General features: G+C 42.1%; 2 protein-coding genes across 2 annotated transcripts; one reads left to right on the top strand and one right to left on the bottom strand.

Annotated features, from left to right (window-relative positions):
• Positions 1-232: 232 nt before the first annotated feature.
• LOC308144895 (sodium-dependent neutral amino acid transporter B(0)AT3-like) lies at positions 233-4,864 on the top strand (the record flags this gene model as incomplete). Its single annotated transcript, XM_080516168.1, has 12 exons — positions 233-374; positions 827-967; positions 1,094-1,231; positions 2,300-2,481; positions 2,543-2,653; positions 2,749-2,861; positions 2,939-3,067; positions 3,143-3,299; positions 3,417-3,621; positions 3,699-3,858; positions 3,957-4,119; positions 4,649-4,864. 12 exons carry the CDS (start codon positions 233-235, stop codon positions 4,862-4,864), a joined length of 1,857 nt encoding a protein of 618 aa, XP_080372294.1.
• A 583-nt stretch (positions 4,865-5,447) lies between these two features.
• tert (telomerase reverse transcriptase) lies at positions 5,448-14,444 on the bottom strand (the record flags this gene model as incomplete). The annotated part of the gene is given in 17 exon segments (XM_080516573.1): positions 5,448-5,846; positions 6,295-6,460; positions 6,464-6,508; positions 6,514-6,646; positions 7,684-7,745; positions 8,396-8,522; positions 8,826-9,014; positions 9,660-9,731; positions 9,865-9,981; positions 10,109-10,194; positions 10,285-10,386; positions 10,883-11,044; positions 11,136-11,303; positions 11,402-11,555; positions 11,634-11,823; positions 11,908-13,213; positions 14,229-14,444. Coding segments are annotated over 17 exon segments (3,399 nt in total). The 3' UTR covers positions 5,448-5,742.
• Positions 14,445-14,571: the final 127 nt, after the last annotated feature.

Raw genomic sequence — 14,571 nt, 5'->3', positions numbered from 1 at the left:
TATCCTTACTTCAATGTTACAACTTAGTGGAATTAAAAGGAAAGCCAAGTTAAACTATGTCAGTCGGAGGAGGATCAAGGAGAATCCAGGATCACTTGAAACTGTACAACACTCAACAGAGAGCCAAGGAATATTACTGGTCTGAAAACATACAAACTGCAAACAGGAGGTGTATGCTCGAGGCAAGAAATTGCAGATCTTGGATATTGCGATAACTTTCTGCCAGCTGAGGATGGGTGAAACAAATGACGCTGGAGTCGAGGAGAGACCGAAATGGGATAACAAGGTTCAGTACCTGCTCACATGCATTGGCTTTGCAGTGGGACTTGGAAACTTGTGGAGGTTTCCATACCTATGTCAAATCTATGGGGGAGGTGAGTTGATACCTTTGCACTATATTTTCCTTATTCCTGGAAAAGCTTTTAAAGTATTTTACCAGCCATCCTCTGATGCTCGACTCGACACAGTAACCAGTGTTGGGAAATGGTGAGCATTATCTTTGGTTCATTGATTTAAGGAAACATTTACAATGGTTCCTGCAAAATGCGCCCAATCTTTTTATTTTACTTCCTCATAGTTTCCAGTAAGAGGCGAACCAACTCCCTCAAGCCCCTGAGAGCCAAGGCCAGGATTAAGTTGATTAAATAACAAACTCTGTACAAAGTCTATCAACACAATCTATTGACTCTGAGGTTCAGTGCTTCATTTTGTGCAGTCATGGGTTAACATGAAAAACAAAAAGAAATGATTTCCCATTTTTACTCATGATTAGAATTCTGCATAGTCTAATATCCGACTGTGAGACAAATGTTGACTGTGTCTTCAGGTGCTTTCCTCATCCCCTACCTGATAGCGCTGGTGTTTGAGGGACTCCCACTGCTTTATCTCGAGCTGGCCATCGGTCAGAGGCTGCGCAAGGGCAGCATCGGCGTCTGGATCACCATCTCTCCATTTCTGGGTGGCGTTGGTGGGTAATTCCAAATTTTGAAATTAATATTTGTGACCTATTTATGAAAAAAATAGTTATTAATCATGTCATCGGTTTTCAGAAAAACATGTGTTGTTTACAGTTGATGTTATTTCCTTCCTGCAGGTATTGCCTCCATGATCGTATCTTTCCTCGTGAGCCCCTTCTCCGTCACCATCCTGGCCTGGGTGCTTTGGTACTTCTTCCACTCTTTCCAAAGCCAGCTGCGGTGGAGCCAGTGTCCACCCCGGGACAACCTAACAAGTGAGGATACACGCTGCTACATCCACCTGATCTCGTACGTGTTCACACAACATAGGCTGCAGGTCAGCCCAGTATTTATATTGCAGAATAGTTGGTGGGGAGAAAAAAAGGGAAAGTGATGAAATTTGATGTCAGTCATGATCAGGGAGAAAGCCATCAAGGTGAAACTGGTGTTCCAGTTGAGATTTGAAAGGAAAACTATGGATTACTTAAGTAAATATATAAACGGCAAAAACAAAGTCTCATATTTTCAGTGATGGTTTTTCATTCGATCATTATTCGTCTATGTCCGACTCATTTTGAGCTCAGGGGCCACATAGTGTCCAAATAGACCTGGGTTAAAATGACAGCATGATAATTTCAAAGGAATGAGTACTGTTACTCCAAATATTTTATCTGTTTTCAGTGTGAAGGATTCCAAGTACATCCGGATACTAAAATTTTACATTCAATAAAATATCTTAACAATCCCTCAACAAGTGCAATTTCAACATTATGCCATTTGAACAAAGACCTCTAGTGTAAGACAGTGAAATGTATAATTGAAAACCATATTTTCTTTCCTAATTTGCCAAAACAGGCAAAATATCTGAAAATCCCATCACAGTATTCATGGACAAGTGCTGCTTTGCTGCATGGCTGCTCTCTCCTGAAACCACTCTTCACAGGTCACCAGTCCATTACAGCAAAAACACACAAGCCATCAATTTTTGGGACACAAATTCACAGAACACAGATCATATCTTTGGAAAGTAGAAGGAAACGGGAGCGCCCAGAGAAAACCCACACCCACAAGGTGATAGTGCAGAGTCCACATGGAAATACCCCCCAAGCCTGTAATGAAGCAGTAACATTCTCAGTGAGGCGAGAGCACAAACAGCTTCTCTTTTGCGCAATCCTGCAACTGTTTGAAGTCACATTTCACTGGCATGTCCTCATCTTCCAATTAACAAGTAGTCAGTGTTTCACTAAAAGAATTGAATAACTGATAAAGATTTGAATTTCTCCAGATTACTTTATATACTTACTTTATACAGGGTGACCAAGTGTGTTTAAATATGTGTCCAGGTCATCAAGATGAGTGTGAGAAGAGCACACCAGCGAATTACTTCTGGTACCGTGAGACCCTGAACATCACGTCCGACATTGAAATCAGCGGCTCCTTCCAGCTGCCGGTGGTCATCTTTCAGCTCTGCGTGTGGATCATCGTCTACGTCTGCTTAATCAGAGGCATCAAGTCCATGGGAAAGGTCAGTAGGCAGTATTTAAATCAGCCTCCGTTTCACACCAGGATATCTTTTGTTGCTGCAGGCCGTGTATGTGACAGCCACCTTCCCGTACCTGGTGCTGACTATATTCCTGATCCGTGCCCTCACTCTGCCGGGAGCTACTGATGGACTGATGTACCTCTTCACTCCTGATGTGAGTTGGGACATTTCTTCCTATTTCAAGATGATGCTGTGAATTTATCTTGAACCTCAGACACGTCCAGGGATTTATTTGGTTTTTTTCTGAAGTGGGAGATTCTGAAGAAGCCACAGGTGTGGCTGGACGCTGCCACACAGATTTTCTTGTCTCTTTCTCTGGCGTTCGGAGGACTTATAGCCTTTTCAAGCTACAATGAGGAAAAGTAAGGACAGAAACTCTTCAAAACATCCATCAGACAACATGAAGGCGCTAACAAAGCTCTATTTCTCTTCCCGTTAGGAACAACTGTGAACGAGATGCTGTTCTGGTGGGGGTAATAAACAGTGCCACATCTCTGTATGCCTCCATTCCTATTTTTGCCATCCTGGGATTTAAGGCCACCAGCAGCTTCAACCTCTGTCTGAAAGAGTACGTATTGGTTTAGTGTCAGTGGACAGTGAGGACCGAGCAGAAAAATACACTTTAATAAATTCTTTCTAACAGCAACATCCAGCTTCTGACGAACCACTTTGAGATTGGAGACCAGAACATGACAGTGGAAAACTACCAGCAGTGGATTGATCATCTTAGTCAAACTCACCCAGATGAAGTTAATGGTTTGGGACTGAAGCCCTGTGATCTCCAAACATTCCTTGACCAGGTATTACACATTCCTCCCATGTTTACCCTCCAGAAGAACAGCACATCCTGTGCCCATCAAAAACATGCAGTGAGTCTGCAGTTGTTTCTTTGATTCTCTTCCATCTTCCTCCCCCAGAGCGCGTCAGGCACCGGCCTGGCTTTCATCGTGTTCACCCAGGCGGTGACGGAAATGCCAGGCTCGCAGGTTTGGGCAGTGCTGTTCTTCGTCATGCTCTTCAGCTTGGGTCTCTCCTCCATGTTTGGAACCATACAAGGTGTACTCACACCTCTTAGTGACCTCAATCTGATTCCCAAATGGATCCCAAGTCATGTTATAACAGGTAACCACTTGTCAGCAAAATCTAAACCAGTCATATAAATTCCCTTTTTGAGTTTTGTTTTTGTTGCTTTTCTTTAGGGGTCATCTGCCTGATATCATTCTTAGTGGGTCTCATCTTCGCCCAGGGATCAGGGAACTACTGGGTGGAGGTCTTTATTAGCTATGTGGGCTCAGTGCCTCTGCTCATTATTGCATTTCTTGAGATCACTGGAGTCGTATATGGACGCGGCATGAAAACGTAACTTTCCCTACAGTCTGTCTTCTTCCTTCTCAATAGAACTGTTGTCTTGACACATGTGCAGCAATATCACTGAAGATCACCTTTTCCTTTTATAGTTTCAGTGACGACATTTACTTCATGACTGGGAGGCGACCTAACATCTTCTGGAAGGCGTGCTGGATGGTGATCAGTCCTTTACTACTCCTGGTAGTGTTGGTGGCATATGTGGTCTTGCAAGCGCAGATACACCCTTCCTATCCTGCATGGAATCCAGATTATGTAAGCAAGTCAAGTGCAATGGTTAAACAATGATCTATATAATAGATATCTACCTCCAGCACATTTACAAATGTTTCGACCCAAGTACTGTGTAACAACTGAAAACTATTAAAAAAAGACCAAAAGAAAAAAGGTGGGGAAAAGCCAACACTAAAGGGGAAAAAGGGAATAAACTGATCTTCTTCACTACTTATAAAGTATGCAGATCAAAATCACCCAGGGATCCCTGTCAACATCCTCCAACTCCTATGAGAGGACACCGATGCATCCCCAGATCAAACAACTGGTTTTGTCTTCTGAATTTAACGTTCAAGAGCAGTTTTTCAGGTTGAAATAAACTACGGTTCATTTGCATGCAATGGAAGAAAGATTTCATCCCAATTTAGTGTTATTTTCCTCTGATTATTTCATTATTAGTTTCGCATCTTATGAGAACAGGAAATCACTTTTAACCTCACATATCATGCAGATCAAACATAATAAATGAAAGAGAAAGTACTTTCCTCACCTTTCTTTGCTTCCTCTTCAGGAAAAATTCCCTCAAACTGAATTGAAGCAATATCCCGACTGGGTGTTTGCCATCATCATCCTCCTCTCCGTTGTGCCTGTGATCTCCATCCCTGTGGTGGCCATCTACAAACTGATTGGTCGATTCAGGACTTCATTCACCGGTGCAGACTTGAACTCCTACAGCAATGATGCCTTTGAGATGGAAATGCAGCTTGAGAAATATCAAAAAGCCTGAACTGAAAGCTGCTGCATCCTAGTTCACAACAAGGCAGTAACAAACCCAAAGCGTCTGTGGACATTTTATTGCCGTTGTGACATTTAATCAGGCACTCAGATGTTGATTTAAATGTAAGGATAAGGATTTATTATGGCTTGAATCAATAACATTTATTGAAGCACATCAAATTGACTCGTATTTGACTGAACATTAAAAGTATACATTTGGACCTGAACGCTGCTTTAGCATGTGATCCAATCGTCTCAAACAATCCATAGATTTTTCTGTGAAACATCGATCTTCTATATATATTGATGGTGGAGTTGATCCCAGCTGAAGACGGCAGGTTGCACCCTTTATATGTGAGCAGTCCATCAGCCTCACTCAGTCATATTCAACAGCTCACCTCCAGAATGACTGAACGTGAGAAGACACCAGACCTAAACACATACATGCTCAAACAAGACAAATAAATTCTGAACTGGAAGACCCGGAAATCCTTCATGTAACTGTAAATCAAATTATTTTTTTTGCCTTTCACATTACATAATTGCTTCTGTGGCAATTTGCCTTTGTGTGACCCAAAGTCCAAGAAGAGCTTGACCTCGGTCCAGCAACTGGGTAATTTTCAATTATCTTTCTTTACTGGATGGATTGTAGTCATTTCATAGGGTGTGTTTACAACAGAGGTTTATCATTAAAGTGTTTCAATCAGATAGGCCTTGGTTATTCCCAGTATATTGATGTTTCATTTCCCATCAAGACGAGGGATTGCCTCAACTCTGAGAATCAGACATGGCAAAAATGTGTTTCTTTGACAAATGTATATTTCACTTAAAAGCCCTCAGCAGTTTGTGATAGTTTCACATGGCAAGAGTTGGGGCCATCTGGTTTGTCTACATTTGGATGGCTAAGAAGTCAGGAGGGATCCTGGGGGTTGCGGCCTGTCGGACCCTGGCCAGCCGCAGATCACCAAGGCGTCGCTCCAGGCTGCGCTTTCCTGTAAAATGGAGGAAAACAGATAATTTCCCCCTCCTCATCAACATAGCTTGGTGCTTGCGTCGATGTAAAGTCACATATCTAGATTTGCAGAGTTGGGTGCACCAATCTGGCAAATCCTGGCATTCCTGGTGTTTGTATGATAGTTATGTGTTCACATTGTTATAAATATACAAGAGGAAAATTTCAAGCATCAAAACATTTCAAAATGGCTTTCAAACGTCTCAACAGACCGACTGATTCAGTTTATCATCCTTCCTGCAGTTGACTGAAGTCAAGTTCATTAATGATCATAGCTGATGCATTCGTCTCACGACAGAACTTGGTGATTATAGCCTCAGAACGTATTCATTGAATGAATACATTGAACCATATCCACTATGGTCATCATCCCGGTTCGTCCAGTCACACCACTTGTGTAAGAATGTGTGTTTCATGAGGATACGTACGCTTGTGCAGATGCCGGAGCAGATCTTTGTATTGGGAACGTTGTTGTGACAGCACCAGCAAAAAGGACAGACAAAAAAGCAGCTCAACAGCTTCATATTGCACGAGGCCCGTCTGTGCCCTGCAACCGAGAATCACTCCTAAAGGAAACGGGAAAAGGAAATATAATTAAGAAGCCAACATTCTTCCACTTGAGGCTTTATTTACGAGTTGGAATCAGAGGCTGTGCCTTTGTTGCTCTGTCTGATGATCTTGTTGGTGAACTGCGACATCTCCCAGATCATCCGCAGGAAGTAAGCAGGGTTCTTAGCAACCATCTGACCAAAGGGCAAACTCTGGGCACAAACATGGAACCTGGAGAGGAAAAACAAGACACAGAAATCGACAAGCACCAGTAAAATAGATGCAATTTGACATAAAAAAAAAAAAAATAGAAGCAGGGTTTCTGGTATTGATTGGCAAATAATCTCAATAGCTGATTCAACAGCAGCATCTTTACAGCCCATGAAGACCACAGACCGAAACGCATGTGACATTGGAAGTGAATCCTGTGTTTCTAATCTGAGGATCACAATATGACATATGGCTTATAAACTAAAGCATCAAGTTATTTACAGTCCCTCAATTTGGTGACATCTAATGAAATAATTAAGCAAAAATTAAATACACCGCATATTTAATAATTATTTGTATCTTACTTATTTTAGTGTAAATAAACATTTAAGTGCCATGTGATGCTAATCTCGATGGCTGGAGGGATGATTTAGGTTATGGCTTCTAAGAAAGAAAAAAGATAAGTTACTCATTAGAAAAGTGTTACATCAAGAAAACCATTACAATTATAATTATCATTCTATAATGATTGTTGTTGTAAAAAACCTGGAGCAAACGGAGCAAACCTGCAAAGAAAAAGCCACAGTAGGTTTTTCTAATTACATGCCAACATTAACTTAATTATAAATATTTTCACAATTTCTACAATTTCACTTCATTAAATCTTTATTTATTTATTAGTGTAATTTGATTTAATAATTTCTTGCACTAAATTTGAAATTAATTTAACTAATTTCAGTTTGAATTAAAGTTTCAGTGCCAGAACTAGGGAAGGGCTGAAGATTGAGATTCTTCAATACGTAATGTTAATGTATTTCTTTCATTTCTTTTAAAGCTTTAATGCATTTATTTTATTTCTTTGTAAAGCACTGTCAATTGGCCTGTGTTCGAATAGTACTCTATAAATATGCCTTGCGAAACCAGTTTTCACTTCGTTATCAGTAATAGAAACTACTATTTTGAATGCATTTGCAGCTATTTCACCATTTAATAGTGTTGATATGATTGTTTATTCCAGCAATACAAAAATCTGTCACATCCAAGCTTCTTTTCAATACCTGCATGCATGCAGCAACACCAGCTTGTAGATATTCTTGTAGACCGTCTCAAGAGAATTGACCTGAGGAGAGAAAATAATCTTTCGATACATGAAGGATCAACAAAGGAATTAAGCAACTGCTTGAATTTCATGACAAGTACACGTATGTTCAGGAAACTTAACCGAGCCGCTCCAAACAAGTAATGTGTTGTAATTCCCAAACATGTTTCCATGGTTTAAGTTTTTGTGCATCGTGGTTTGCGGCCAAAAGCCACAACACAAACTCTCCGTTATCATTCAAGTTGACAAGTTTACAACATTACTGAACTGTGACACAGTGAGCATAGATTGTTCCTTTTCAATAAGGTCAAGAGGCTTCGGGGGGCAAACATTTGTAGGGCACCTGTTGAGACTCAATTAAATGCTGATCACTGGGCAAAAAAACAAAGTTACAGATTAATCTGAAAGATTGTTTTTTTTTTTTTGATACTACTTCATGATGATATTGAGTTGAGCCAAACAAAAGACAAACTGGTTGTATCAGTGACTCACTACTGTCTGCCTAAGAGGCTCTTTTATGTGTTTGATCAAGTTCTGCCAACAAGTCAACATCTCATCTGACGTGTTATTTTTTTTGCGAGGGACGGGGATCCAGGAATATAACATCGTGCTTTGCACTCGTTAAACTGATACATGATTTTTAAAAGCGAACCACCCCTTCTGTTCCTGACCTTCAAGTCCAAAAACAAGCCGCGGCAATTGAGCCTGAGCACCGCCATCAGTTTCCTCCTCATTTGCTGTCCAGCGGAGCGGAAAGAGCCTAAAGTGAGGCTGTAGCGTAGAGACAGACCTGCATAGCTGTGAGAAACAGAAAGTAAAAAAAAAGACAGGGGCAACATTAAAAAGAAAGGAAATGTGAGGGCAGCGCGGAAAATAGCTTTACGAATGTCACGAGGAGGAATAGGCTTGATAATCACAGAGTGTCATATTAGAAAATACATTATTCATGCTGGAGTAGGCGTCACCTCAGGTTTACAAGCAGGTCCAGAGTACAAAGCGGAAATTTCAGTCTGCTTACAGGAATCATAAAAAAAAAAAAAAAAAAAAACCTCAATGGGCATCTGCTTTGCTTATTATGACGTATATGATGGGACGTCTGACCTAGAATAGTCTTTGTACACATCCAGTGTGCGGGTGTCCAGCAGCAGGCCACACCAGGGGAAGAGGCAGTGAGAAGGCAGCACGCGGATGCCGGGACAGGAGGCCACGTTGGGAGACACGTCAAAGTTGACCGCCACCTTTTGTGGGTTGACCACGACCCCATACTGTGGTACTCCAGCCAGCAAGCTCCTAAGAGCAACATACAAGTCTCCAGTTATTGGTTGTTATTCTCTCTGTACGTGCTTTTCATGTTCTTCCTGTGCATGCATCACTTTTTCTCTGGGTGTCCCAGTTTCTTCCCACAGTCCATGTGTCTGAGGTCAACTGTTGACTCTAATTGCCCCTCAGATGTTGTGCATTGTTTGCAGGGATTGGCTTCAGTGCACCCGCAGGCCTGAACAAATATCTATATTTGCATAGTAACTGTGTAATTATTGAGCGGCTAGTTACTATTTAACTACTACAACTTTACTCTTTATTGCGGGCCACACGCAGCCCCTGCCCCCACCCTTCAGAGCATTGTTGGATTCCAAGGTAATGGTTGTCCGATGGTCACTTTGACCCAGGTGTCACTCAAAAAATACTTCAAATTACTATTAAATCAAGCTCTTTTCAAAAGTCCAAATATAAAATGCCTGCATGTTAATTGAAGCAAGTGCCATCATTTTTATACATCCCTGTTTTACAAGATAATATGTGCATCACACCCACGCCTGCTTATTTGGTTGTATTTTTTTTTTGTTGTTGTTGTTGATTACTTATTTTTCAGACATTCAAATAAATCACTCAATCAACAGTAAAATATCAGTGAAAATGGAAAATTGTGTGTCGTACTTCAGAAAGGTTTGTGCCTTGTGTTGGTCTGGTGTGATCAGAAGAAAATCATCAACCAGTCTCATCAAACACCTACAGAGCAGAGAAAGAGGAAAGAAAAGCACAGAGTTACGACACAGTAAGGCTGCACTCTCCTGCTCCGTGTGTGTTACTGCAGGTTCACAAGAAGACGTTGACTGATGCAAGGGGAGAAGCTCTGTTGTACCCTTTGTTGCCAGCAATATCTTTGAACAGGGCATTTTCCATATGACCGTAGCAGAGACAGCAGAGCAGGCTGGACACAACCGATCCCTGAGGAATCCCTCGGCACTGACGATATGTCCTGGATAAGAAAAGAACAGAAAAAAAGATCAGAACAAAAATGCAGAAGAATCCAACACAACTTAACTATGCTATCTCTCTTCAAACTCGCCACACAGGGAATAAAAGAGAATGAAAACGACGTTTACTTTTTTCCATGCTTAACAACGCTGCCAGTTAACATCTGAGAAAAGAACTGCAACGCCTCTCTGCCGAGAAGTTCTGAGCAGAAATGCTGAAAAAAACAAACAAAAAAAACAACAACAATCAAATGTTTGCGTGTGCTAAGAACTTTTATTTATAGAAATTATCCTGACCAAGTCACCTGCTCAACCAGGATGGAGTGATGAACTTTGCCGGTATTCTGCAATGTCATCAGAAATCCCTTCATGTTGGTGGAGCTCATGTTATCGTCCAGAAAATTAGCCTGCAGGGATACAAACGAGAACTAAAACCAGGACTAATAAATAATGTGAAAAGCTAACTCATGAACAATTGCTGGGAATTAATTAATTAATTGGGATTAATACAGAACAAGAAAACAAAAAGAAGCAAGAAAAAAGGCATTTCAGTCACAAAGGTTATTATTAGCAAGGGTTGATGCTCTTTTGAAAGAGCGTATGTTAATAAGTTATTAAATCAAAACAAAACAATGTTTTGCTATGATTTCATTGACAAACATTCTAAAAGATGCAAGATAAATCAAGTGGGTAAAGAATACATTGTAGGTATGTCCTTGGCATCAGAATCAGTAAAATGTAGTTCAAAAAACTAACTTCTTGTAAAAACAAAGACTTCTGAAAACTCATTCATACAGTCTTTCATCCGAGTTTTGTTTCAAGTAGAAACCAACAACTCTCCATAACTCTTCTTTGACAGCTACTCAGTGATTCACGTCATCATATTTTTAGACATGATGGTACCTGTCTAACAAAGGCCTTTTTCAGGCCTTCGTGGGAATTCTTCCAGATCTTGGAGTAGCGCCGGATCGTGAAGAATTCATCCTGGACGGGTGCCAGGGCCTGGCTGACCACCTCCATGAGTTTGTCATGCGGCAGGCTCTCATAGGCCCCACTCACATCCACCTGGAATACCGTGAAAATATAGAGAGCAAATCAAACAGCGAGAGGTGTTATGCAAAAATACTCCGTTTTTAAAGTAGGTATAACAGCTCACCTTTACAAAGTAGAGAGATTGTGGTTTCTCCTTTTGAGCTGGAGCAACTGAGCACAAGACCTTGTGGATATCTGCCATCCCCCAGACTGTAAAGCCCTGCAGTGACGGAGTGGAGTGAACGCAGGCCCGCAAAATATCCAGCAAGTCTCGGACTTGCCCTCGATAGACCTGTTAAAAATAATACAAAATATTCCAAAACTCCCTGAGCACTGTCACACAGAATATATCAACACATAAATTATGGGTATGTTAGGAATGAACTCTACCCTCGTTTTGGCATCTGTTCCTACGACTCGGGTGATCGGTCTCATGCCATCAGCCTTGGGAATGAAGCGAAGGCGGGAGACGACTGTGTCTTTAGGGAGGGAGGCCACCTGAGCTGGAGTCAACTCCTCCATCCGGCCTTTAGAAAGATGGCCTCTACAAGACATGCGTGTGTTTGTTAGTCTTTGAGTTGATGTGGCAGGGCATTATCCGCACACGCCTTTGAATGTGTACCTGAATGCCAAGTCCTGCAGTCTGGTCCAGACTTCTTGTCTGTAAAACCTGAGAGCATTCTTCTTCCCCATACTCTCAGTGACATAAAAACACGCTCTTACGAGGCCTACGACATAGCCGTCGAGAAGCCAAGCTAAGAACTGACCCAGGATTTGTGTCCGATAAGCGAGCTCACTGGGCGAAAATCGAGCTACAGTTGAGAAAATTCTGGTTAGATTCAGTCCAAATACATTTAGCAATCAATACAAAAAAAAAAAAATTACTGCCATCTCACCCATCTTACTGATCTTTATCCAATCGCAATCATTCACCGTCATCTTCCACATCAGCTCTGCCAGTGAGAGCCTCTCAAACTTGCCACTGTGCAGGAAGCCTTTGACCCTGACGAGGAAATGAATTCGGTTGTGATCGGAGCCCCACAGCTCCTGTGGGATCACGGTGGAGAGACATTCCCGAACAAACAGGTAGACACGGTGAGGTGCGCAGTGCAAAGGCAGGAGGGAGTTCGTCCCTGCTGGGCTTGCACTGTGATCCTCGACCACTGGGCACATCCTCTGCAGTATTTTGCTGTACGGACACCTCCTGTGCTGCTGTAACAGCTGGTTAAAGAGGGAGACCATGTTGAAAAAGCGCCGGGGGAGTTTCTCCGGCTTCCTCTTCAGCCCATTTAAATAAGCCAGGCCCTCAAAGAACACTATTCTGATTAAATCCTTCCCGTGGAGCTTCCTGGCTCCATCAACAGTCTTCTTTTTTCTGTTGAGAAGGAAGCCACGGAGGCCCCGGCCTCCATACAGGAATCCCAGAGTGCGGATGAAGCAATGGGACGGCGGCAAAGGAGGGAAGATTCCCGATCTCCAACTGGGGCCTCCTTCTACGAGATGATGGCCTGCTGCTGCTGCTGCTGCTGCTGCTGCTGCTGCTGCTTCAACAGAGGGTTTGAAAGTCGTAGCGCTGCTTTCCACAGGTTTCACCAACGGCGTTGAGCCCACAGACTTGGTCTGTCGTTCCTCTTGTTGGATTTCCTCTCCGTGTTTTTGATGTGAAACACATCTTCTCTTTCGTGTCACCTCATCTATTTGATCGCCTTCTCTCTTTCTTTTCCGTTTCTCAATTCTGGCATCTGCTCTCCTCTTCTTCACGCTTGCAGCAGGATTCTCAGTTTGTCTCCTTTTTGAGGTCAATGACCCCTGATACCTCCCAACCTCTGTACGGTTATGTCGGCGAGACTGGGTCTGCAGACCAAACCCGCTGGGTGTACTGGTCATGGACACTCTGTCATGGACTGGACCACCACACACTTGAAAAGCACATGAAGGAGGAACTGCCACAAACACGGAGCAGCTTTCCAAAAGATGCCGCGTGATGTCTGTGCCGAGTCGAATCATGACTCTCTTCCAAAGGTCACTGCCATGGATGTAAGCGGCGCTTTGAGTCACGTCTCCTTGGAACTTAAAGCAGTCTGCATCCCGATCCTCCTGAGCCAGGGACAGGAGGTGATAACCGTGTGCCAAGACATTTCTCTTTTTTTTCCTTTTCAGATTGTTTAGAACAAAGGCCAGAAGTTCAGGCAGAGTGCAGATCTGTTGATAAGAGAGATGTTTTTCAATTAAATATTAGCATGTCCATTAATGTGTCAAAACGTTTTACAAATTAACCCAGAGAAAACTAAGATATTTGGTTAAAAGTGAGCACTCATATTAACTCTATATCATTCAAGACAACAAATCAAGTCAGAAATGTGGGAGTAATAGAGGTGAAATACAACAACCAGATAAAGACAATCACAAAATCAGCTTACTACCATCTGAATAATATTGCAAGAATGAAAGTATTTATTCTGACCAAACTGGATTAAGAGAAACTTATTTTCAGTAGGCTAGATCATTGTAATGGTGTGTCAGTAAAAAAAATAATTCTGGTAGATCATCCAGAACATTGCAGCCAGAGTCCTCAGCAGCACAAGGAGGGTGAACACATTAGACCCCCAGCTTCAATCTCTACACTGGCTGCCTGTGTGCCAAGGGATATATACTTCAAAAACTGACTTCTCATTGATAAAGCAAACAAGGTGAAGCAAATTTTAGTTCTGACACTCTCCACGTGTAGGTCAAACTTCCTGAACTAAGACCTGCTGACACACGCACTTCTTTTAAATCAGGCCGTTTTACATACTTTTTAAATCAGGCTTTCTTTTCATACAGTGCAATGAAATAAAAATTAAATCTTTTTTTTTAACCTTAATAAAGTTTTTACTTTATTTACCATGCCTTTCGTAATAGTTTGAGTTTGACGTTTTCACTTAAGATTAAGATTATTGATCACCTAATGTGTTTTATTTCCTTCTGAACTGTGATAAGTGTTGCTTACCTTTTCTTTTCTAACAATATTATATGACTCACATTATACCTCACGATGTCATGTGTTTTAAATGGGTAGAAAACGGGGCAACGTACAAGGAAGTTATAACACAGCTACTAAGTGGTGCATTGATTGTGCGACTACAGCAATACTTTATCGAAGCTCGCTTTATGTGAACTCTTCAGATCAGCGACTTACCTATATAATCTATATTCTAGTAAAGTTTGGAGGTGTTACCTGGTTGCAGCTCGGTGTTTGCTGCAGCTCCTTGTCAAAGCACACAAACACGCTGCTGACGAACGTCTTGAAGCGGTTTGTGTCTGTCGGCTCCACAAGAGCCGCCCTCCGTCCCTCTCTGAACACGATGCCGCCCGCAAACTCCTCCAGAGCCTCGACGTGCCGATACAGTAACCGCAGGATGTCCAGCACGCCCGAAAAATCAGTGGAAGACATACTGTCGAACTAAAGTTGCCAGGTTTGCAGCCCCCTGAGAGAAGTGGCGGCCATATTTACTGTTCTAAGGACCCGCTTCAATTGCAGCCAATGAGAGATCAGCTTATTTTGCTCGTCCAATCAAGTA

Source organism: Blennius ocellaris (genome assembly GCF_963422515.1).
Source record: "Blennius ocellaris genome assembly, chromosome: 20".
NCBI lineage: Eukaryota > Metazoa > Chordata > Actinopteri > Blenniiformes > Blenniidae > Blennius > Blennius ocellaris.
The sequence above is the reverse complement of the archived record's forward strand: the minus strand, read 5'-3'. Positions and strand labels throughout refer to the sequence as shown.